Here is a 24,945-nt window from a genome sequence, read left to right as displayed (position 1 = left end):
CCTGTATCTGCTATGTATGACTCTTTTACCCTGAATAGATTACATTTTATTTTCTAAACTACAAGAAAGAGCATGTCTTGTTATTTGCAATTACCCCATCAGACATGCAAGATTTCAGTTAAAATCCTTGTAGGCTATTACTTCCTCCCAATCATGACACTTAAACTATCAAGTGACAAAGGTTGTGCAATCATGTTTTCTTCGGTTGAGGCACATTGCCAAACGCAGGGCTTTACTTTCATTTGCAACTCAGTAAAGGTCAATCATGAATTTATTTCTACCAGGCATGATTATTACCACATTAATGCAATATTTTAGAATGCATCTTTACATTACTTTCTTTAAAGCATAAAGAAACACCTTTAATTGTAAATATTTTTGGAATTATTATTTGTGACACTTTTTCTTCAATACCTTCACATGCTTTGACCTCTTTTCTTAATTGTGTTTTTGATAGACTTGGTAGCATTGATTTGTTTGTATAATTGTATACTAATATTGTAATGTTATTTCAAGACTAGTACATTTGTTGCTGATGGAGGACAGCATAATCTCTTTCACTACATTTTAAAACAGCAGACATTTCTTTTTTAATTGGGACCATTTATACTAATTTTTGCTGGGAGAAAGTACACCCTAAAACATAGAGTGAATTGTGAAATGTGTTTCGTTTTTCTGCTGCAGCATTAACTATAGCCTGTTCATGGCTCGGCTCAGATGCGGTCAACGGCTCCATCTAGTGGTACGTTTTATGAACTGCATATTTGCAGTAGACCCGACAACTCACCTAACAATATTGGCTGATATATTGTCAAAGAGGCTTAACGTAAATATAATATTAAAATCACATTTCTTTAAACCTTTATTTTCAATCGAATTTCCATTGAAAGAATGAATTCCATGGCAACAGCCGTTGGTTTCCTACGGTTAAACCATCTTTATTTTGGTGAGGCTTCACTTTCAAAAGTGTCAAAACTGGTTCAGGTAGGCACTAGGCAGTAGTGTTTTTTTACAATCTTATGTGGCTTTCAAACAGAGAGCAAATGTTTGTTTTAAATACTTTGCAAAATTACGTTTAATTTGGTATTTTTCTGCTCTAACTGTCGCTTTTTATGAATGAAAACAGCTGATAAACACATGAGAGCTAAAAGCTAATCAATGCTAACGCTAGCTAGATACGACCTTTTTTTGGTCTTCAACAAATACAGGTTAACTAAAAATTAACTTTGCACTCCTGTATACATTGAGTTTAATCTGTTGTATACCATATTTCCTTACTTGTTCAGTTTACTGCTACAGAAAATATTTTAACAAAAGCTCACCTCTTCTCCTCAGAGGTTGTGCAGGTACAGGTACAGGTACAGGTTAGGTGGACTTGTGGTGTGATGATGGAACAGTTTGAGGAAGAGGAAGAGCAGCAGCTATCTGATCAGTCAGACCTGCTTTCAGGAAGCCAGGATCAGATGGAAGATGAGGAGAAGCCAAGCCAGGGTCAAGAGGGCAACAGTGGCGATGAGTGGGACACTGATCTGGAAACAGACAGTAGGTTAAAGTGACCATACAGTCTTATAAACATGGATAATCTTCAACGCCCTCACCTCTTCTCTCTTCCTGTGTTCTCCTGTGTTGTTCCTTCCAGGTGCCACCGATCAGAAGCAGAGTCAGTCCCGTGCAGAGCTGTACCTGCAGGCCTGTCAGAGGACGGGCTCAGTTCCTGTATCCTCCTTTCTCCGTAACTTCGGTGACACCAATCTCAACCTAAACCACTATGGTGTAGGACCTCTGGGCACCAAAGCTCTGGCTATAGTTCTGCAAGTAGGGTGGCTTCGTTACCTTTAACTATATTTACTGTTATGAAATATTTTAATTATGTTTTTCTATAGAGTAAGGTGATGGTGGGTCTGTGTAAGGTTGAGTTAATGACTTATTTCCTTTTCAACGCAGTCTTTACATTTAGACAGAGAGACTGCTACTTGGAGAGGTCCCAGTTCACCTCCTGGGCCCTGCCGTGGTGCCCTTGAGCAAGGCACCGGACATCCCCCCCCCCCCCCCCATTGCTCCCCCGGGCGCTGTACAATAGCTGCCCACTGCTCCTAGTACTAGACTCCTGGTACTAGGATGGGTTAAATGCAGAGGCCAAATTTCACTGTGTGTGCGCTGTGTGCTCTGCATGTGTGACCGTTAAAGAGGGTTTCATCCCTCCGATTCTTTTTGATCTATTCTAATATCATTATTTCAGTAATTGTATTGTTTTTCCAGACTGACACTACTATCACCAACCTTGAGCTGGAGGAAAACTCACTTGGGCCCGAGGGGACACGCTATCTGACGGAGATGCTTCAAACAAACATCACCATCCAAAGTCTGGTAAAATATTCTATAAGTATTGAATACAATTAGTTCTGAAAAACTGTACTGGTAATCATCTGCTCTTAACTGCAAGAGGAATGACACATTCTTAAAATAAATATTAATAATACACAAATGCTTGTTTAATCTCTTAAATCTATTTGTATCAGAATCTTTCCAACAACCAGCTGGGCCAAGAAGGAGCGTACACCATCTCCAAAATGCTGTCAGAAAATTACTATGTCAAATCCCTCAAACTTTCAGGTAACCAACTAAGTATTTGAACCATTTAGGATGTTGTTATTGAGTCCTTTGCATACCTCTCGCTGTAACACAATGGAAATACGTTGTATAATAATAAATAAATAAGTGTCCCCTTCTTCCCTAGGAAATGATTTTGATGATACTGCAGCAACATATTTTGCTGATGCTTTAAAGGTTAGTACAAAGTATTGAATCTGAAACATTTTTGCAATTATTTTATGAATATATAGAATGAATCAAGAGTGTATCTGGTCTACATTTGCATTCATCTTCAACATTCTCTTTCGTTTTAGGGAGACTATGTGATCAAAGAGCTGGACCTCAGCCACAACATGTTCAGTTTTACAGGAGGACAACACCTGGGCCATATGTTAGGTACACTAGTATTTCTAGATAGATAGAATTGGAGGGATGAAACCCTCTTTAATGGTCACACATGCAGAGCGCACGGCGCACACACAGTGACATTTGTTCTCTACTTTTAACCCATCCTAGTACCAGGAGTCTAGAACTAGGAGCAGTGGGCAGCTATTGTACAGCACCCGGGGAGAAGTGGGAGTGGGGGGGGGGGGGGGGGAAGGGGGATGTCCGGTGCCTTGCTCAAGGGCTGACTGTATTAGGAGAATTTCACTGCAGAAGCCAAATCCGTCGTATAAATAAACACGTCATTCAATTACAAAACTCATACAGCTATCACAAATCAATTCCAAATCACATTTTTTTTATCATTTTAACTTTTTCCTGCAATAAATATAGATTTAACTCATCAAACCTTTTTTGTTGTTGCATGTTTTCTCTATTCAAACATCATCTGTCTTGTATATAATGTGAACACTCATTTTCGTACCAATTATATTTCAATACCGTATTCCCCCTTCAGTTTGTGATTTGCCTGGCAGAAATAGGAATTAAACTAATATAACAAACAATTTTTCGGCCCATTCTTATATTGCAATAATTACATTACAGTACAGTGACAGTCAATTCCAAAAACCCTCAAAAATGTTAACATATATTTAGCAGTCAAAACAAACTGAGGATATATACTTTACAGCTTATTGATGTCATTGCAAAAATGAAATATTTATATTTTTTATTTGTGATACGTATTTTGTACTTTGACATTTGTTTCCCCTTTCATAAAGCTGCAAATGTAGGTATTGAAGTCCTAAACCTGAGCTGGAACCCCCTTCGTCTGGGTGGTGCTATGGCTGTTAGTGCAGGGCTGAAGGTGACCAGAACAACACACTCATAATGCATAGTGTATATATAACGCTCTGTTTCCTATCACAGACATTTCATTCACATTCTCCTCAGGTAAACTCGACTCTGAAGCAGCTCGATCTGTCGTGGAACGCTTTCGGCCAAATGGAGGCGGAGTCACTGGGTCAGGCCCTGAAAAACAACAGGACGCTTGTGCTGCTGGACCTCACCGGTAACCATGTGGACGATCAGGCTGTGACACTTCTCTGCCAGGGTCTGATCACCAACGGCACCCTCGGGGTCCTCAAGGTGAGCATGCAAACAGGTGGATCACTGGTATTTATTATGCAGCATCATTGCACTCTAACTGTTAGGTTTGTTGTGTCTGTATTTTGTTAAGCTCTCACAAAACCCCCTGACGAATATCGGAGCTCTCACGCTGCTAAAAACTGTCAAAAACAACATGAAATCAGCCTTGGAGGAGATTGATATTTCTGTAAGTGCTGTACATTTCCTCTCAGAACATGAATAATAATATTTATCTTGTATTGAATGCCTTTAGAGCTTCTTCTAAGCTCTAACCGTGTTTGTGCAGACGGTGTTTGTGAATGAGGAGTTTGTGGAGCTGCTGGAAGAAGTCCGTCAGAAGCGTCCTGCTCTGGATGTGCGGCACAGCGCCATGAGCTACGTCACCAGGAACCTATGTGCCCTCCAGATCTTACGGGTCAGTGGTCAGGAAAGAAGAGAAATCCGGGGGAAAAATAGGTTAATAGTTATAACTAGGATTCCAGTGTTTATGCTCATAATGTTACACGAATAGCATCCTAAAAGAGGTCCCAGAGATATTTTCTTTAAATGTATAATCTTGAAACTTAATTTGGATTCTTAAATAGAAATTCCTATCAGAACGAAATGAGAGCATTATGGATTTCTTTGAAGCTTTGGATAAAGAAGGAACAACCAGCATCTCCACCTCTGACTTCAGAAAGGCTGTGAAGGTCAGGCTTACTTTCTCACAGCAAACAATCTATCAAAGAAAAGTATTTAACTAGTATTCAGATATGAACTATTGTATGGAGGAGAATTGGAGAAAATAATGTTGTCATGCATGCAGGAAGCGAACATACCTCTGGATCAGCAGCAGCTCGAGTGGTTGCTCAGGAAGTTTGACAAGGACTGCACCTCCTCCATTATGTACAGGTCAGTCTTTGATGGTGTCAGTAGGAATATTTTGTATCTAATATTTACCATGCAGACATAAAAGGTATTCTTTTATAGTCAAGAAGAAATAAGTTACTATTTTAAGAAAAGTAGTCCTATTTTACACAATTTTCATCTTTGTCATTAGGTCCAAACCAGCTGAAGTTTAGAACATTTATTTGCCTGTGATTTAAACGTATACATTTTAGACATCCCTCTTTATTAGTGGGAAAACAGGTTTCATTTATTAGTGTAAAACAGTTTGAATAATCAAACAGAATAATCTTAGCTCAAGCTTCTTCTAGGTTTGTCATGAATGAGATTTTAATTGGTTTGAAATATCCCTTTGAGTGTATTTTTGGCAAGTAATCCTTCACTTTTAACTCTTTGTGAAGTCAGTGGTCTCTTTTTGTTGCAGTGAGTTTGCTGAGCTGTCGTAGAAACAGAGGATGAGGAAGAAAATCTGAAAATAAAATGTTACGGAGTCAGTCATTTAGTAGGTCTTCCATTTTGCCATACAAGTCTCACAATGCTAAATTTTTGCGAAAATATAGAGATAAGGAAGCGGAACTGACACACAACCAAGGACAGGTGTATCCTAATAACAACCCCCCCCCCTCTGTCCACCCGCTGTAGTCCTTAGCTCAACCCAGTTCTGCCCAGTGTGAATACTTGAACCGCTGACACCAACCAGCTGCACCCACCTGAGCGCTGCCAGCTGTGTCTGCGGTTGGGACACAGGGTCCTCCACCTCATTCTCTCCATCCAAAAATAATCTTCAGGTATGACAACAGAACATAGGAGGAAGAAAAAGAGCTGGCATCCATATCAAAGGACCGAGAGGAGAGAAAGAATAGAGCCAGATGGAAGCTAGTTGTCTCGCCCACAGTGGTAAGCTTTGAATGAAACAGCCTGTAAAGGAAACAGCACGTCGATGAATATGGATGTGCAGCATTACTTATTCAGGGCCGGCAGGGTAGGATTATTGAAGGTGAATTGTCTCAAGGTGTGATATCCGACAATCAGATCTGTCAGGTGGCTTCAGAGGTAACCACAGAGGAGACGCTGACAGGAAGCACCTCTTTATTAACTCATATGGAAACGGCTTGACACCTCATATGATGGGTCATGAGAATACGGGACCACCCTTTTAAAATGTATATCCTATTTCAGATAGAGCTCCTAAGATGAATAAATGACATTTCAACTATTAAATCAGTCGCCAACTATTTTAAACCCCGATTAATTGGTTTGAGTAATTATTTAAGGAGTCAAAGATTTCGGATTCTAGCTTTTTAAATGTGAAAATTCTGTTTTTTTTCCACTCTTGATGATGGTAAACTATAGCTGTTGAGTTTTGGACCTGACAAGACGATAGGAACATTTTGACATTGTATAGACATGGTTTTCTTTAAATCCTAAACCAAATGCACCTCAACTCCCTCCATGTTTCTGTCTCCACTTCCTCTGCCGTGTCTCTTCTGTATACAATAAAAATATACAACTATTAAGGCCTATAAACCTACCTTATTTGGATGAGCCTCTTCTCCCAGTGTAACTAGAATGATCCTTCACCAATGCCATGGTGCATTCAAGTACATCACGATGGTCGTACTTCCAGAGGTTGGTTCTCCCAACTTTGACGTGTTCAGTAAATTGATGTCGTAATGTAGAAATAACAGAAGCTACAAAGAAGATGGGTTTTTATCGCTCAGTGTTTAAAGGAGCTTTTTATCTCAGCTTCCTAATAGATTCAAATTATATTTAAAAAAAATAAGGTTTTGAACAGGCTACAATTATTTATATTATTTGTCAGTGACTACATTCACAGGGAACGCATACAGAATGATCTCTTACATGTGAAACAACAACAGGTTGTTAGTCTGAATTACTTTGTCCTTGAATACAAAGATTATTCATTTGACAAAATGTGTGAAGATGTTCCAATAAACGAAGAGCACTTCAAAGCCTTTTAAAGACTCTTAAATGATCGAGTACCCCCTGTAAAGTTTGTGTTTGAGAATCAACATGCAAATGGACAATCTTTCTTGTTAATAAAAGTCTCACCTTAATCTCAAAACACACTTTTACAATCAGACTAAAATACAATTATTTGTACAATGACATTGATATAATTAGCTATTTAAAAGATAGAAAAAATAACTGAATAATTTAGGTAAATAATCTCTCTGATGTGGCTTAATGAAAACAAACAGCTAGCTGCCAATTTCTAATGGGCCATCCTTCATGTGAATGGACACAAAGACTTAAAACCCACGTCTTATTGAGCGGTCCGATTGGAAATTCACAGATTTGGCCAAATTTTGAAGACGGAACAAAAACCTGCCAACAAACCCTTCAGATATCTATGCACCCACTGGCACACGCTGACAATTAGCATGATCTCGAAAGCGCTAATGGAATCTTGAGTGGTAATAAAAGTAAATAATTAAATTAGAGGAACCCTTGTGTCATTGTTTGCTGTATTCAGGCCCATTAGGACCTCCAGTATTCTCATGGTAATATAATGTTTGGGCTTTTTTGTGTCCTCATAATGAATTCAGTGTTTTTCCTCCAAACTGTGTTGTTCAGACATTTATGTAGGTGCTGGCAGAGAAACAAAGACGTACATTAGGACCCATTGTCCCCTTGTGATTATTAAAGTAAACAGAAATACTGAAGGGGTATCATACACAGCTGCACACACTCGAGCCTGTGTTTGTGAAGTGGGAGAAAGGGCCAAGCAACCCTTAAGACTTTGTCAGAGATGATCCCATTATTTGGAGCTTCTCAAGAGCTGAGCGGTTGGCGGGCTAATGAGGCTTTGAAGATCGCTCTTCGCCACAGCATTCATGCGCAGGAGCAAAATGGATTTGGCACGAGATAAAATGCTTCGAGCCAAGATCGGCCATGAAGACGTTTCCTGCCTCAGCCCCTGGCTTTTATTTTGCCATCGTGAGTCCTTTTTAAAAATACACAAAGTCCATTCTTAGAAGATGAAACTGAAGGTAAACTGTGCCGTCAACAAATTCTCTGCTGCTATACAAATTCAGAAAAGCCGAACACAAGTACCCAGAGCTCAATGATATTTGTGTCCATTGTTTTGTACTAAAAACTATTTTAAAGCCCAAAGACTTACAATCATATAAAACAAACTACTGTAGGAAACATTCCGATTCTAGAGCCTGTGACTCGAAAACATTAAACCAAATGTCAAAGTTGTTGTAAACTAATGGATAATTTAGTTAATGGAGGGATCGTTTAGCGTCTTGAAAATCATTATGAACAATGTTATTAGTCCTAAAAGTAAATGTAGAAAGACACATTTCAGTACATAAAACTCTTGAGATGTTTAATGTTTAAAACTGTTTCTTTAAATAGATACAAGTATTTTATATATAGGATAGCATAATGAAAACCTCGTCCAACATTGAAGCTCAACATAAAAACCTGCTGTCAAATTGTGCGTTTTGAACCTTTCTCCAAACATATTGCCCAAAAAGAAACAATATACTGTAAAAAAACATAGTGTTTGGTTTTTTGTTTGTACGGTTGAACAGTGAGATCATGTGTGTCTGTTTGACTAAAAGCTTGTAACAGTTTGATCAACATGTTTAGACTTATATGGACAAAGGATCTGCAATGCAGGTGTAAATAAAAAGTATGCAAGACATGGATGAATATGTGAAGCAGGAATATAACAGGAGTCGCCTCCAGACATGGTGCGGCTATACACGCCATTTATCCAAAAAGCTGGTTTCCTGGTTGCGGATTTGTTAATCAAGGCTGTCGGTAGTTACAGTTACGAGCCGGAAACCAAGGAATTCTCTCAATCCTTTGTTAACATTAAAAGACATCTTGAACTCATTTGAATGAGCTCCACTTTGCCCGGCTGTGGGAAAAGTGGCTCAGGAGCTCCAACTAACGAGAAGGGGAGAAAGCCATGAAGGTTATTGTTGCCAGGAGAAGCCATTTTGTTTCATGATTTCACAAATGTGTTCATCTACTGCTTCATTATGTCCATCTGAAGAGCACATGGGTATCATAACACACCCGTATCTTAAACATCTTAAGCATGCATTTGACAATCTTAGTCCTGAGACGTTTAACAGTAGTGTGACATGTCTCTCAAATTTAGCAAAACTGTAACCAATTCAAGATGCTCTGTTGATCTAGCCAAAACCCATTTTAAGTGTATTCTCTAAAGATAAAACCATATATCTTAGCTCCATTCGGAGTTTAAACACTACTTTAATATCCTCCAGCATTCTGAACAAATAAAGGGACAACCAAAGTCGTTTAGGCAATTTTGTACGATTTGTGCGTGTTCTGTGAGGTGGAGTTCATTTTATGCAGCTTTAAATGAGAGTAATGTGAATGTAGAAACATCACATGTCCAGAAGCAGCACTCGTGGGTCTTCCACCACTGCTTTGATCTTGCGGAGGAAAGTCACCGCTTCTCTGCCGTCGACCAGTCGGTGGTCGTATGTCAGAGCCACGTACATCATGGGGCGGATCTCCACCTGCCAGAGCAGAAAGAGCTTTATTACTTATGGTTGAGTTTACTGTGACACTATTGCTAACCAAGTAGGTCACTCTTTTTTTAGTGATACTTTTACAGCAAGACGTTACTGTAGGGCTTTGCAGAATGTAATTTTTTTTACATTTTAAGCTTCTATTGAGGTTTTCAAACAAAGCTTAAAATGCCGGTCTCCATATTTTATGATGTCATTACCCTAAAACTAATGATTTTTTCTTTGTTGTGGTTATATTAATAAGATGCATGGTGCTGTTTGATTAGCAAACTGTTGTCTCCGAGGCAAAATAACAACATATTGATTGAAGCTTAACAGGTTATCAGATAAAAACACATTGTGAAATGTAGGAATAATTACATATATCTTTTTCTTAATAATTTGCAAATGCTGACGCTCTGGAATTATTGGAAATATTTGAATCACACAAGTCAGAATTAATCCGACTAATCTGGAATCTAATTCTACAAACAGAAAAATACTAGTTATGTTAGTGTAGACTGCATTTTCTCTAGAACTCCGCAATAATACAGGGTTTAATCCTAATGATAATAACAAAAACAGCTCAGAAATCAAATATTGATTCAAAATAAGAATGTTAACATTATGTACGAGAGGCTTTGAACTATTTGGTACTGCTCTACATAATAATCTGCGTCTACAGACACACAGCTCCCACCTTGCCGTTGATGGCCACAGGACGGTCGAAGATGCCATGCATGCCGAGGATGGCAGACTGGGGGGGGTTGATGATGGGCGTGCCAAACATGGAGCCAAACACGCCGCCGTTGCTGATGGTGAAGGTGCCTCCGTCCATATCTTCAACAGCTAGCTGATTGCCACGGGCCTAAAGCACACAACAACAAATCAATTTCACTTTTTTTCTAATACATTTAAAAAGATATTGGTTTAAATCAAAAATAGCATAGCATTTTAAAATGACATTTCTATTGCATAAAGATGTGTACCTTTTCTCCCAATGCATTAATGGTTTTCTCAATGTCAGCAAAGTTCATGGTCTCAACATTACGGATCACCGGTACAACGAGCCCCTAAACAAACACATGTTAGTCAGGTGTATGAAGCATTAAGAGGCTTTCACAGCTGCAATTTAAAAAGATGATATATTTTTTTTTATCCAAAAGTACCTTTGGAGTTGACACAGCGACACTGATGTCTACGTACTCCCTGTAGACGATCTCTTTGGTTGAATCATCGATAACTGGTAAAAGCATATAAGGATGCAAGTAAGAAAAAATAAATAGACACATTTAAAGTAAACATTTAAAGCGGAAGAAGAACATGGTCTCACCGGCGTTGACGGCAGGCTGGTCGGTCAGAGCGTGAGCAGCAGCCTTCACAAAGGCCGACATGAAACCCAGCTTGATGTTGTGCTTCTTCAAGAAAGCATCCTTATGGAGTTTCCTCATGTCCTGGATGTTGCTGAAGCAAAATTAAGGAAGTATTAAGGAGTGTGTTCAGTAGGAAAACCTCCTGAACCATTGGCATTTGCCGATTGAACTGTATAAACTATAAAGACAGATAGAATCAATATTTCCAGCTGCAGCTCACCTCATGTCCACCTCGTTGAAGGTGGTCAACATGGCGCAGGTTTCCTGGGCCTCCTTTAACCTCTGGGCGATCCTCAACCTCATGCGGTTCATCTTCACCTGTAGAGAAAGAGAAAATACATAATTAATTCCTATCCAAACATCAAAACAAACTAACATCAGGAGAGTTTCATGTGTGTTACCCTGTTTTCTCCTCTGCCCCCTAATGTTGGAAGAGGGGGGGCGGGAGCTGCAACTGTGGGCTTGATGGCAGAAACTTGATAAAGAAGGAAAGACAGAATGATATGTTAACAGTTTGCTAGTGGCGTGATCAGCCAGTGTTTATAAAATACAATGCTTTCTGCAGTATGTGGATTTAGATGCTACAGAAGGAAACTCACTAGGTTTGGCTTGGGCAGCCTGCAGTGGCACTGGAGGCATGGCAGTGAGGGCTGGAGGTGGTGGGGGAGGAGGGGCTGCAGCTGGGGCCTCTGCAGCCGGGGCGGGGGCAGCTTTGGCAGCAACGACTGGGGAGACAGAAGTAAATAAGGACAAATGTAGTATGGGCCTCATGATGACTCAGTATCATAATCATTTTGTATTCATTTCTCATTTTAAATTTGTATCTTTGATTTGATTAATCTGTGTGAATCTGTGCTGTCCTGTTTTTCATCCTTACCCTGTTGCTGTTTGAACTACTGAATACCTCACGGGGATTAATAATAGGTCCATCTTATCTTATTACACACTTTGGCTCAATATGCATCATAATTCAATACAATCAGCAGATTCAAAGCAACAACTGGAATACTACAGCAGTCAATACATAAAAGTACAGCACAGTGGGAAATGTAGAGGTCTGCTCAGCTGGAAGTAATACATGGTACCAAGAATAGAAAAACGGCTAGATGTTTCAAAAACGTTAACTGATTGGGATAATTGTAAACTGTGTATTATTAAGGGAAAGTAAAGCATTAGTGTGAAGTTTCAATTGCACAGTAAAGTATCAAAAACTTAGTGTTTCATTACTGAAACTCGAGCATATTAAAAGTGTTTTGTACAGGTTTGCTTAGTGATGGATAACTACGCGTACCTCCTTTCCGGAGTTTGAAGAGCGGCATTCCTGATTCTACTTTCTCTCCATCAGGCACCAGCAGCTCCTCGATGACACCAGATGCTGGAGCGGGGACTTGTACTGAGGTCTGGAAGTGTGAAAGACATTTTTAGTAAATATTTGTCATACTCTGTTCGAAGGAAACATTCATTAAAAGGTCATAGCAATGAATTAACAGTTGATAGTCTTTCTTGTTCATACCTTGTCTGTCTCAATTTCGCACACCACTTCATCTTCTGACACCGAGTCGCCCACAGCTAAAACACAAACAATAAAAGATGATTTATTCCATGTTCGAATATATGGCTACTTGGGACACTTTGAAATTCTGATATGTTGAGGAATACTAACCTTTCTCCCACCTCACGTCCCCCTCTGTAACAGATTCTGCAAACGCAGGAGTGTTGACTGTGACCACCTCATCCCCTGTACAGAAACAAAACAGCAGATGCTATAAATTAAACACAGAGCATGGTTGTCTTCATTACATGATGTTGTTGCAACACGTACTGTGGACAGCAGACGTCCTGAAGTATCTCATGTGGAAGACATTCCCTGATGATGGAAATTCACATCTAAATGTTGAGAAAATCACGGTTACTTTTTAATTCTGGACAAACTATATGATTGTGTTAAAACAGACACACACACACACAGCATACTGATCAACACACAGCCTTCCTAATTAATCTACATTTAGTCTACACCACATTTAAAATGCATTTTAACATACTGTTATGCATTACTAAATAGACAGATCTAACAGAGACCATGCTGAAGAGTTTTCAAACATGCAGTAGTGGTTACGGAGAGGCATTCAAAGACAGACAACAGAATGGGAGAGAGCACTTACGGCTGTGAATTCCTGTAAACTACCTGGCTGCAGACAGGTAGGCCTTCAGAGGGAAAAAGAAAAGAGAAAGTAAATCAACCAGTGCTTCTCCTAAGGCTCCAACACAGATGGGAGTTCTCCGAGCGCTCGAATGAACCATTTGTGGGTTTAAGGCATCTTACTCACTCAACAAGCATCACTTACTCTGCTTTGGGTAATCCACTCAGAGTAGTTTATTCAAGAGCAATACAATTTGGAGTGTGGTTACTGATAAGGTTCTTAAAGGTCTAGTATACTCTCAGAGGCACACTTACCTGATACACTTTGTCGGACCAGCACATTATTGGCCTAAAAAAAAAGAAAAGGAAAACAGTAAAAATCTGTTCCATCTGCATTATATTATACCTGCAGCTTTTTAAATCCCATTAGTGTGATTATGATTAGTGGCCCTCCCCATTCTGAACCTGTATTTAGCTTAAAGTAAGCTTTAAAAACAATAGATGACTTTCCCCATAAATCTTACACAGAGGTTAAAGAGTTATTGAGCCTACTTAAACTGCTGCAACTACAAGCTTATCTAAACTTGAAGTTTCCTACATACATTTCCCGGTAAACTCCAAAGTCATTGATCTTTGAGTTAAACATCTGGACTTTTCAATGGTGGCTGAGATGTTGACTGCGCCACATTGCTTACTGTATGACTCATGTTTGTGGGTTTTTTGAGGGCAGAGCCTCTTGTGAAAGAAGCCTGCCTAGTTCTGGCTTCTTCACTGAAGTCTATCTGGTGGAGTTGTTTGTTACTTAATGCTAACCCTACAGATGTAGGGTGCCGGAGCTGGGTGGAGTTGTCAGAAATGTCATATTTACACTAGGTCAAAGCTTGTGCCGGCATGCACATTGTTTTTAGAGTTTTAACTTCTCTGACTCACTAGAACAACTGGCGCTGAAAATGTAACCAATCAAAACGCCTAATGTACAACATTACACTGGCCGATATACAACAAACATATAGGTTAAATCATTCATATTGTCAATCTCTTCTATTTGAGTTTTTCTCCTCCAAAACTCCAGGATTATTTAAAAAAGGATAGATTTCAAACAAACAAAAAGTTTGCGTTATTACGGACGCACATTTGCGAAGTTAATTAAGGCAGTATAACAGAACCACCCTGCAATAAATAGAACTTTAATTTTTATTTCCCAGTATATCAAGAGCAAAAACTATTTTCGATTCAATATTTCAAGATCTGATCTATCAATTGAAAGACAAGGTCCTGAGGTCCTGCAGGACATTCATTGATTTAATATTCTAAACCAAAACTGAACGATAATGAACAAATAATTAGTTGCAACCTTAACCTTGACTTTTTTAAAATGTTTTATTAAATGAATACCCTGCAATAAATCCTGCCTCCATGAAGGTTATTATGTTCAGATTCTTTACTGTAAGTGTGAGTGAAAGTAAGCTGATATCAATCGGGTGGACAAATGTATATCAACACCTCAGTATGAGACAATAAAACTCAAACACTTACAAGCTAAAATTCCGGGAATTTTCCAAGATGGAAACTTACCACGGGAATTAATGGGAATAAACTGGGAATTTTCTAAATTGAAGGTTGGCTCTTCATAGGGAACTTAAATATAGTTGGGGAAAGTATATTTTAGCATAATCTTGACTAAAACAAACAGATGCCATTCAAGTACACTTGAATATCCATGCCATAGCACACTGCTTACTGCATGGCTATTGAGACCAGACAAAGGTTCGCAACAGGCTCACAAATGTGAGAGTGGAAACACTGGTTGGCATTCGGGCAAACCTAAGGCTCTTTGAGCCTGACACAGAGCCATCCTCAACAAGGCTGGACAGTCACACTGAAGAGGAAGAGGAAGAGTTGGATGTTGATGAGGCCCAGGAAGAGACAATTGACTGAAAGGGTTTAGCAAAAATGCAGAGGATTGCTTGAAGGAAGATTTGCATGTTTAATTCGACTTTTTGGAGGGAGAAGGGCTCTTTTCATTTAACATTTTGAATGGGACTTTGTGGGGATATTTGGACTTTTTAACGAGTGGGGTTGGGGGGATGAGTAATATTTAACTCAGCATTCCTGTCTTCGTTTTTCAATGAAACAAATTGTTCAATAAAATAATTAAAACTTGTTCTGTTCCACCTACTTAAAAAAAAAGAAGAAATCTGTTGAAATGTCATGTTTTTTGTTTAATTTTGCATTCCCCAGTTTAACTTCCCATGGACATTGTCCGCCCCTTTGCAACCCTACAAACACTACTATCTTGTCATTTTAAAACAAAGACTCGGCCTTAGTCCACTGTAAACACTAGCACAAGTCTCCTTGAACTATGGAGAACTACACTTCTTAACCCTGACAAGACACACAAGCTGTTCTCCTAGTGGTCATGTTTCAGTTCAATACCTGCTCAAAGCAATGAAAAGAGAGCTGAAGCTTGTGAGGGCAGAGCCAAGCAGCACGTATATATATGTCTAACTTGACATGGGCTATTTCTGTCAGGTCAGCTGAGACATACACCTCAGTCTTACACACACAGGACACCACAACATGCTAACATTAGCCTGTCAAGAGGGCTAAAGTAGTAAGCCAGGTATTGAAACAAAATAACATAGTTGACAGCGACATGAAATACATATATTGTTTTAATAGTCAGATATAGATACTGTTCTCTTCAAAGGTAACTTCCCTAGCCTCCTCTAAAGCTGTCAGTGTGTGTCTGCCCTTGGTAGGTGAGGCCTCTTCACAAGCTAACGTCTGTTGAATGCTAACGGTAGCTAACAGCTAGGTGTGCCTTGTTTTAATCGTTACAGAGTTATTCCACAGAATCAGTTTAGTGTTTCTTTCCAACATACCTGGCTGACCGCTGACAGGGAGCGACCAAGCGTCCTGTAAGCACATCTGGATCGTGATAACATAGCGCTAGCTTGCAGCTGTGTTCCTTGTTATCTGACAGCAGTTGAAGAAGCGGTGCGGAAGCTCCGAGTGGGATGAACCATTGCGGTTAGAAGGGGAGGGGTGTGTAGGGACCGGGATGTGTTAAACCCATAGGTTAAACCCTTTATATGTACAGCCTATGGTTAAACCAAAGCCTGTGGCCCGTCAGATTCTGCGACTCAAACAGCAATTACAGTGGTTTTATGTTTTATCCGTTTTTTATCATGCATTGTTACATACCTTAATATGATTGCTATTACCAAAGCTGGTGCTCTGTAGAATTTAGACAGTCCAAAAATATTGATAGCTGTACGAAAAGGGTTTGTGGAATTGGGCTACTCAATACACAAATCAAATATATAAAGTGTTGTCAATGTTTAATGTTATCTGAAAACTGTTAGGAAGATGCTATAAAAAAATAAGTATGGTAAAACATGTTGCAGAAGCAGTGTAGCTTAAGATCATGCAAAACACCTACTGAATAACAACTAAAATCTGAAAAACATCATAAAAAGGACAAAATAAAAGTATTTTTAGATGGTAAAACATTCATGTACAAATACCTGCACAACAACAGAAAAAGGACAAGGAAATATATACAGTGGGTTGTCTTCAGTTCACATCAATCTAATTATGTGCAGGGTGGCATATTTGGCCACACCTCCTGTTTTTTGGAGTGTCTTTCAGCTGGACCGCTACAAATAGTCACTCCTGCAACAGAAAGCTCCAGATCTGCAGCCTTCTGGGGTCTTTTTCTACAGGCAACAGGTGGGTTTCATAATACTGTGTATGTGCTCTTTATTTTTCTAATGTTCACATTTTAGTTTTTACTATTTCTTTACTGTCATATAAAACTAGAATGTGATATACTTTCTAGATTTTTGAATCAAGTCTGAAATAAATTAAGTTAAATTGAAATGTGCCAAAAAGTAGCCAATATAGCAGATTTAATTTTTACAAGATCCATTATTGTTGTGTTACGTCTTAAAGTTGAAAAGTATTTCAGTTCACTTGAATGACATTTTATTAGGAATTTCTCACCACACCTGCATCGGTAATTAATTATGTTTTTCCATAACAGTGCTGTCTTTTTAAAACCCTATAAGGCATGAATCCAAGTGTTTGGAGCGAAGGTATGTATTCTTCTAGCAGCATTTGCCTTGACGGATTTCACGCAGAGCATCTCTCATCTTTTAAACTGGACCCTGTGCTATCAAATGTAGATGTGTCAGCCTTTTCTGTGTCATTACACAAAAACAGCGAGGACAGAAAAATGCTATCGGAGAGTGCCTATTACAGAAGTGGGGATGCTGGTTCAAGTTTGATGAATCCATCCAAAGACAGCACGACTGAACATTCACCCATAAGAAGGCACCCATTTCCTGCATCCAGTTCCTGTGGTCATGATGAGTGGAACTTAAACAGTGGCCATCAAGCAAAGCGTGCCAGAGTAGAAAATATCATCAAAGGCATGACCAGCTCTCCAGGTATGCACTGCACCAATGTGACCAGAAACCAATGCGTGAAGTCAGACGGCATGCAGGAAAAGGAAACGATACATGAGCAGGACTACGTGGAAACGAGTGGATTTGGCAGCCAGAGAGCAGGAAAGCAGCCAGAGAATCAGCATCTCAGAGCAAGGTTGGACCGTGTGGACGAAGTAATCGACACTAAAGACGAGGACGAATCTCCTGAAACATCTCAAAGGGACGCATTCACAGATTCATACAGTGAGTTTCAGACCAGCTTAAGTAGAGAATATCAAGGACGGAAGTCGGTGATGAGCTACTTCCAATCCCAACCCGAGAGAATAAAGCTGATGGCAGAGGTTTTAAAATACGAGCTGTCCAGAGCTGTCAGTAGGAGCGTTGACTCTATTTTCAAAAGCATGCCACTTATACAAACAAACATTGAGGGGAATGCAGAGACAGATATGCGTCTTCAGTCATCAGTTGGTGGAGATGAATCAGGACTAACCTGTTGTGGAAATGCAGAGGTGCAAGTCCCAGATGTTCAAACCGAAGCTCTGTCTCTGGTCGTACAAAAGCCTCGACTGGAAAACAAGTTTGTCCTTCACCATCGTCCACAACCTCCAATCCTGTTCAGGAATCATGACTCTGAAGATCAGCCGTCAGAGAGGAATCACGAAGCCGTCCGTCAACATGCTCTCAGGTGCACTCAGGATGCATGCTCCAGAGTTGGTCCGGCAAAGTTTGACACCCTTCGGAATTCAATCAAAGTGAGGTCGAAGGTCAACTCCAGGTCTGTGAGAAGCCCACAGACTCACACTGTGTCTGTGGACCCCACGCTGATGGAAAGCCCTGGTCTCCCTCATGTCAATATAGAGTCCGACTGCCTAGTGAAGACCAACCTGTACATGCTGAATGTATCCTTTACAATGGAGTCATACTTTTGATATTTTATTCAGTTTTCCTGTGAGTTTAAGACTCAATCAGAACGTTTTACTCTCTCCTGTATACACTTCTTAATCAGCTGTCTTTACATACCAGAAATATCTCTTCATTGGCTTATTAGAGTTCCAAATCCCAACCTGTGACGGTATTCTTTCTTCTTGCTTAAATTACTTTTCATCTTTTAGAATCCAACAAGTTATCACTTTGATCTTTCAAATTTTAAACAACATTTCCAGTTGTCTTTCTATTTTCCCCAAGTTGTAACTATTTAATGGAGGGCCAGCCCAGTCATGTTTAGGGTGTGTGTGTTTACCCTTAACACTGGTGCATACAGGAGGGTCTGACCACAAATCATCTGAAGAAAGCAAAGCTCATGTTCTTCTTCACGCGCTACCCGAGTTCCCTGGTGCTAAAGATGTGTTTCCATGATGTGCAGGTAAGAAATATAAATCACAAGTGCAATTCTTCCACATGTGTGATTTTAATAGATACTTTGACAAAACATGACTTAATTTTACTATAAGGATTACAGATTCTTAAACATTTTGGGAAAGTCACCGTGTTTTGCTTTTAACTGGACATATTTTTTGCTGATTCTGAGAAAAAATATAACATTTAAACAGTCAGAAAATGTCGGTTTTTGAACCTGCGACTTGTTTTGATGATCCCAAACCAGTTTGATTCCTCAATAGTGCATCTCTGTCACCACATAATAAATAATCAGTCCCAGACAAGAAAATACAATTTTTTTTTTATTTGTCAACAACATCAATAACATCAAGCAATCAGATCAGGATTATAAACACATCACTATTGCAATTCTGTAAATCTGAAAAAACTGTAAAAATGGTATCCATGTGGTAAAATACTTTTATTAACGTTTATTCATGTTTTATTTGCTTTATATTTTTAATACAGTAAATAATGATTCTCACCTTCTCTCTCACATAGAAACAAATTATTTATAATATATTAAATTACCCACTTCATTTCACTCACCCGTCCCTGTGTTTTTCCCTCAGTTCTCGCGCTGCATCACCTCTCAGCTCATCAAGTGGTTCAGTAACTTCAGGGAGTTTTTCTACATCCAGATGGAGAAGTTCGCCCGTCACGCTCTCATCGAAGGAGTCTCCGACGTGCGGGGTCTGACTGTGGAGAGACAATCAGAACTTTTCAGAGCTCTCAACGTGCACTACAACAAAGCCAACGACTTCCAGGTAAACTGCTGCTACACTGAATGTCTTACTGCTCTGAGAGTTTTACATAGTGGTCATATTTGCTTCATTGATTTGTCACTCAGTTATTTGTGTTTGTGTTGCTTTGGGAGCTTCCAGGGGGATCATGTCATTGTCTTATTTCTGTACATTCCAACACATGATTTACTTGTATTAGATGTGTGTGTGTGTGTGTGTGTTGTATTGTTTCAAAGCATCATTTTCTTATGTCTGCTCGATGCATCTCCATATTTATAACTTGCATAAAGTATAGTTCCTCTTCAAGATTAACTAAATAGAAGTGTTCTTTTATTTGTTTACGTTATAATATACACACTTAGTAAATAGTAATGATGTAAAATACACACATTTAATTATTTTCATTCATTCTTGCTTTTTACTGAAAGTATAGAAAAAAGGTGACTTTATTTTAGCCAGAGCTACTGCATTATTATTTTCAACATGAGGAATAAACCACAGAAATATATTTTGTGGGTAGCGAAGCCACTCTCTCAACATTCAAATGTAATCACATTACAACAGCAAAACTACTAACAGACACACCAAATACATAGATAGTTATACTATGATAAAGTAAACACTAGGCAGAAATAGTTATTTAATATTCAAGATCACATGCTGCAAAGAATTGTGGGACTCCAAGCATATTTTGTCGTATTTAGTATATTGTCCTAATTTCTATTATAGCAGTTAATGTTCACAGACGGTCACATATTTAACATAAAGCAACATAGCTTCAATATTGTAGTACAAATATTATACAAATATATTACAGCAGCAGTGAGAATGATAGAGTGATAGGAAATTAGTTTTAGAAGTAATTTACTTATATTTATTTCACAAGAGTGAATGCTATGATAATGAACACAGCTGATTAATACACATAATAATGGCTGCCTGGAGTAGCATGCTGTGAAGAACATGTCAAAATAGTTTGTGTAACTTTTTACTTTAAGTTGAAATATAAACACCTTGTTGTTTTGGAGATTTTAAGTCATTTAGTTTGTTCCATTTGTGTTCAGTATAACATTTACCACTGAAAGAGTTATTTCACACTGTGGTTGATGTGCCATCAAAATGTTGACTTGTCATTATATTACTTTTTTGGTGTATAAGAATTATAAATCCATGCACATTATTATATAAAATAAAAATATTTGTGATGTTGAATTAAATATGAAATTTCCCATGCATTAATGTGTTATAAGAACCTTACTGCACATTTAGGAATATATACTTTAAAACGGCTATGAAATACAAATTCAAATAAGGTTTTTGGAGCCAGATAAGTCGTTAAAAAAATACATTAATAAATTAACATTATTTATTATTATTATAATGTTTTACATTTTCTTCCAAGTGACTTAAATCACCAAGCTCCACAGAAGGACGAACAGCTTCCTGCTCTGTACTGCTATAGGTGCATAACGCTCAGAACATCTTAAGTTAAATATATTATATTAAATATTTAAGATGTGTTAATTATAAGTAAGATTTTTGTTGGATAAAATTGACGTTGACATTTCCAAGTATTTTTTACACGACTTAAAATGAGTGAAAAAGGACCAGTGTAATGGAAATAATCTGAAAACATTCATCTTGAAGTGTCAAAGATTAGAGAAAATACTACAAAGGACAACAAAACATGCTAAACAACCACCTTATAGTTTCTAGGTTTGTTTTCTGATGAGTAACAGACTCTCAACCTCCCCTCCTTGAGTCTTCTCATGAAACACAATTAAGATGTTAATGTTCTTCAGTTTATCTCCCAATATTTGTTCATCATTATAATCAAAATGATTTGATATCCTTTTTATTGTCTGACTGTTTGGTCTCAGGTCAAACAGATTACACACATGGACAACCAGCAGTGATGTTGGGTGTGGGCACTGAAATCAAATGTGCATGTTAGACGGAATGAAAGCAGAGATTGTCTTTTTTTATTTATCAGCTTGACTTCGCACAATTTAAAGAGTAAATGCTCTTTTTAAAGTTGGACCTCAATGTTTTTTTTAATGAATCACACACTGGCACTGTACTGCAAAAGCATCAACATGCACACATAAACAGTAAACACTGACATCTCATGACCATAGACGCAAACCTTTCTCAGGCCTCATTTTGAGTTGAGGGTTAACTGTTAAGGGCCTGGCCAAACAGTCTGTGTGTACAATGGATTTTCAAAACATAATAGGGTCCATCCTCTGGGGAGCACAAATGTGCTCACAAGATGTCATGGTAGATTTACTCTATGCTCTGATGTATGCACAAGTAGGCATTTTGATCAAATGGTGGTGAGGAAAAAGCTGAAAATAACCTGTACACCAAAGTATTTGTTTGTTTTTTTAAGTTAAAACCTTGAATATTTCCATGTTGCTCTCCTTGGCAGCACCAATGAGGGATAATTGCATGTGTTTTGGATCAAACTATATCAAAAAGGCCACTGGTGTTTTTCCTGTCAATTTCGCCACATACACCAAACCTGTAGTACTGCAAAGGCTCATCTTTGGGCCATAGCCTCAAGATCCAGTGTGTTACCTCATTTTGCTAAACATTTGACAACAGACAATTATTTAATTGAAAAATGTCATCCTTTTTACTTGATTGGCAATTTCATATTTTCAGAGTTAGCATTCGTCATAAAACAATATGATCAACTGAATCCATTCTTTGGTTACTGTGGTAGAGTTTATTGATAATTTGAACTGGTTGAGTATTGTTATAAATAACCGTACTTGCTTTGCGGTGTTCAGACTGGTTACTTACCTTATGTTTTTCCAGGCATCATAACGATTCTGTAAAATATAAACAGTATGTGTGCAAAAGTTTTTGACATTTTCAATCTTCTACTGTGACACCACAGGTCCCTGACAGTTTCCTGGAGGTTGCAGAGATTACATTAAGAGAATTTTACATTTCCATTTCAATGGGCAAAGACCGTGATCCCTCGTGGAAGAAAGCGATCTACAAGGTGATCTGTAAACTGGACAGTGACGTACCAGCTCAATTCAAAAGTCATCACTCTGCATGACAACCAATCAGAAGACATCATGTGCCGCAGTGGCTACTGTCACCATGTGTACTTACTCGCCTTGATTAGCAAAGTACTTAGTTTTTAATAAAGAACCTGCTGTATTTTACAATTGAGTTATGTACATGCTTGCACATATCCAGTCTCCACACATACAGCAGGCTGATTTAGGCTTCTATGGCTGTTTTTTTTCATGAGGTCATTTGATATTATTAGTATTTTGCTATATCAACCTTATTGTATAGCAATAACACATAATAACAATTTTATCTGTGAAATGTGAGCAACAGAAGAACACATTTTTAGAGGCATTGTTCTTTAATAAGGACAAAAAAAGGTCCACACAACACAAGTGAAAAAATACATTTATTTTACAGCAGAGCTTTGTCAAAATATTTGTATGTACGGAGTATATTAATAAGATTACATTTCAAACATTTTTAAATTGGTAATTTTCAAAATAACAGTGTTTCGGTCTTTCTTCCATACTCACTATGAATACCCATCCACTTTGCAGATGATACACTGAGGCTGGATGTCCGCAGGAAAATCAAACATGGTCTTCATCAGCGGTGCTGTGTGTTCGGTAATTTTTGATGATCCATTTTTTGTCTTCAGTCCAAATACAAAATTCTCAGCAGGTAAAATTGTAGGCCATTTGCTTCACAAGTTTAACGTTTGTAAATATAAAAAGTATATTAAAAGCGGAATTCAATTGCTTACATATTAACCATGATAATCTCAATAAACTCAGTGAGACTGAAATTGGGCACTAAATACGAACAAGCAGTTTGAACATAGGCATTCGAAATAACGTCTTTGAATTATTTCCCAGGTCACCTATTATGCACAAATTAAGTGTCCCCTCTATGAAAGAGATTCGGAAAGATTCAGGAATAAATATTCTCTCTCTTTTTGTCCTGATCCATTTATATAAAAACCTGTCTGAAAATGTGCTGATCAGATTTTGGCCACTTAGTAATGTCACAATGTTTGTATGGGTTGTGCAACCATTAGCTATCATTAATAATCAGCTGAATGTGGTACAGGTAACATTGTTGTATCTTTACTCTCGATGTAAAAACGGGGTTTAAAGTCTAAAAAAATTGAATTAAGACAAACAAATAAAATACTATTCTAGTCATGAAAAGTCACTGTGGGCTCAACTTGTCATTGAAGTAACCAGGGTTTAAACACTTGATTCACAATATTCCCAACTTCCCGTAGTTTATCAGGACAAATTGTGGTTCTATGGAAATTGAGATTTGTTGACAACATTGAGGTTCTCCAATATCATTTACTGTTATGGTCACAGGTTAGAAAACACCCTTTTAAATCCCGCAATCGTGCATTTTCATTACACTTTATTTTGTGATACTTGCCGTTCAAGCTCAAGTGAAGTTCAAGTTAGGCTAACTCTAGCCTAGACAATACTAGCCTAGACAATGCAAGTACATAGAACTGTATTGATTTACAAAATACACACAGTACCATTAAGGGACTGAGAGGCAACCCAGAAAGGTATAAAACTGTTGAGCTTTGCGTTATGAATGTTGAGCTTTGCGTTATGAATGTAGCCCTTTACTCTTTCCTTTGTTCTCCTCACTTAACCATGTACACTGAGAAACATAACAGTACTTCTTTAAAAAAACAAAACAGGGTCAATGTGTAATATCTGGCAACATACAAAAAACAAAAAAATAGGGGCAGCAATTCATCTCTAATACTTGGTTCATATAACCTAAATGTAGTCATCAGTTATTAAAACGACCCGATGGTACGAAATGTGCCATTTTTGGCTACTTTCAATTTAATCCAATTCGCGAACTGTTAAAAAGTCACATGGATCCTTTACCTTTAATGTTATTGACGAGTCATTCTGGACTCTTGGTTCTTCATCATCTAAAGTTGGACCGAGGGCAGACAGACGCTACATCGACTCACTATCGCCTGCTGAAGTACAAGAGGTGTTACGGTAAAAGACTGTCTGAGACGAGCTGGTTAGCATGCTCACTTCAGTATATATCTCTGCAACACAACACACGTAGATTTTGACATAATATCAAAAGTGTCATGTTAAGTTCAAGTCAAAGTTCTAAATAAATACAAATCTGGCCATATCTTACACATTGCCACTTTAAAATGTCACAGGAGGGAAAGAGGTGAAGTCAGAGTGATGCAAACAATACTTCTTCCGCCCCAATGATGAATCTCCAGGACATTCGGACAGTTGTTCATCGAACCCTTACGCA

General features: G+C 38.3%; 3 protein-coding genes across 3 annotated transcripts; 2 read left to right on the top strand and 1 right to left on the bottom strand.

Moving 5' to 3' along the window:
• Window positions 1–1,343: 1,343 nt before the first annotated feature.
• LOC307014694 (uncharacterized protein) lies at window positions 1,344–5,628 on the top strand. The gene is made up of 13 exons (XM_079642785.1): window positions 1,344–1,542; window positions 1,640–1,815; window positions 2,260–2,367; window positions 2,520–2,613; window positions 2,738–2,787; window positions 2,907–2,988; window positions 3,759–3,844; window positions 3,931–4,125; window positions 4,217–4,312; window positions 4,412–4,540; window positions 4,710–4,814; window positions 4,931–5,016; window positions 5,435–5,628. Exons 1-13 carry the CDS (start codon window positions 1,386–1,388, stop codon window positions 5,454–5,456), a joined length of 1,386 nt encoding a protein of 461 aa, XP_079498911.1. The 5' UTR covers window positions 1,344–1,385; the 3' UTR covers window positions 5,457–5,628.
• Window positions 5,629–8,354: 2,726 nt separating this feature from the next.
• LOC307017439 (dihydrolipoyllysine-residue succinyltransferase component of 2-oxoglutarate dehydrogenase complex, mitochondrial-like) lies at window positions 8,355–16,093 on the bottom strand. The gene is made up of 15 exons (XM_079647038.1): window positions 15,932–16,093; window positions 13,362–13,395; window positions 13,069–13,111; window positions 12,726–12,790; window positions 12,567–12,641; window positions 12,417–12,472; window positions 12,195–12,303; window positions 11,503–11,628; window positions 11,305–11,378; window positions 11,124–11,221; window positions 10,864–10,994; window positions 10,700–10,773; window positions 10,520–10,603; window positions 10,231–10,398; window positions 8,355–9,539 (listed from the first exon to the last, which is right to left on the bottom strand). Exons 1-15 carry the CDS (start codon window positions 15,992–15,994, stop codon window positions 9,405–9,407), a joined length of 1,335 nt encoding a protein of 444 aa, XP_079503164.1. The 5' UTR covers window positions 15,995–16,093; the 3' UTR covers window positions 8,355–9,404.
• Window positions 16,094–16,715: 622 nt separating this feature from the next.
• LOC307017438 (prospero homeobox protein 1-like) lies at window positions 16,716–24,817 on the top strand. The gene is made up of 6 exons (XM_079647037.1): window positions 16,716–16,781; window positions 17,120–17,146; window positions 17,237–18,399; window positions 18,762–18,863; window positions 19,450–19,644; window positions 22,526–24,817. The coding sequence occupies exons 2-6, from the start codon at window positions 17,122–17,124 to the stop codon at window positions 22,691–22,693; spliced, it is 1,653 nt and encodes a 550-aa protein (XP_079503163.1). The 5' UTR covers window positions 16,716–16,781; window positions 17,120–17,121; the 3' UTR covers window positions 22,694–24,817.
• Window positions 24,818–24,945: the final 128 nt, after the last annotated feature.

The sequence above is a fragment of the Notothenia rossii genome (assembly GCF_949606895.1).
Source record: "Notothenia rossii genome assembly, chromosome: 8".
Classification (NCBI taxonomy): Eukaryota; Metazoa; Chordata; class Actinopteri; order Perciformes; family Nototheniidae; genus Notothenia; species Notothenia rossii.
Note: the sequence above shows the minus strand (reverse complement) of the source record. Positions and strands in the feature narration are given on the sequence as shown.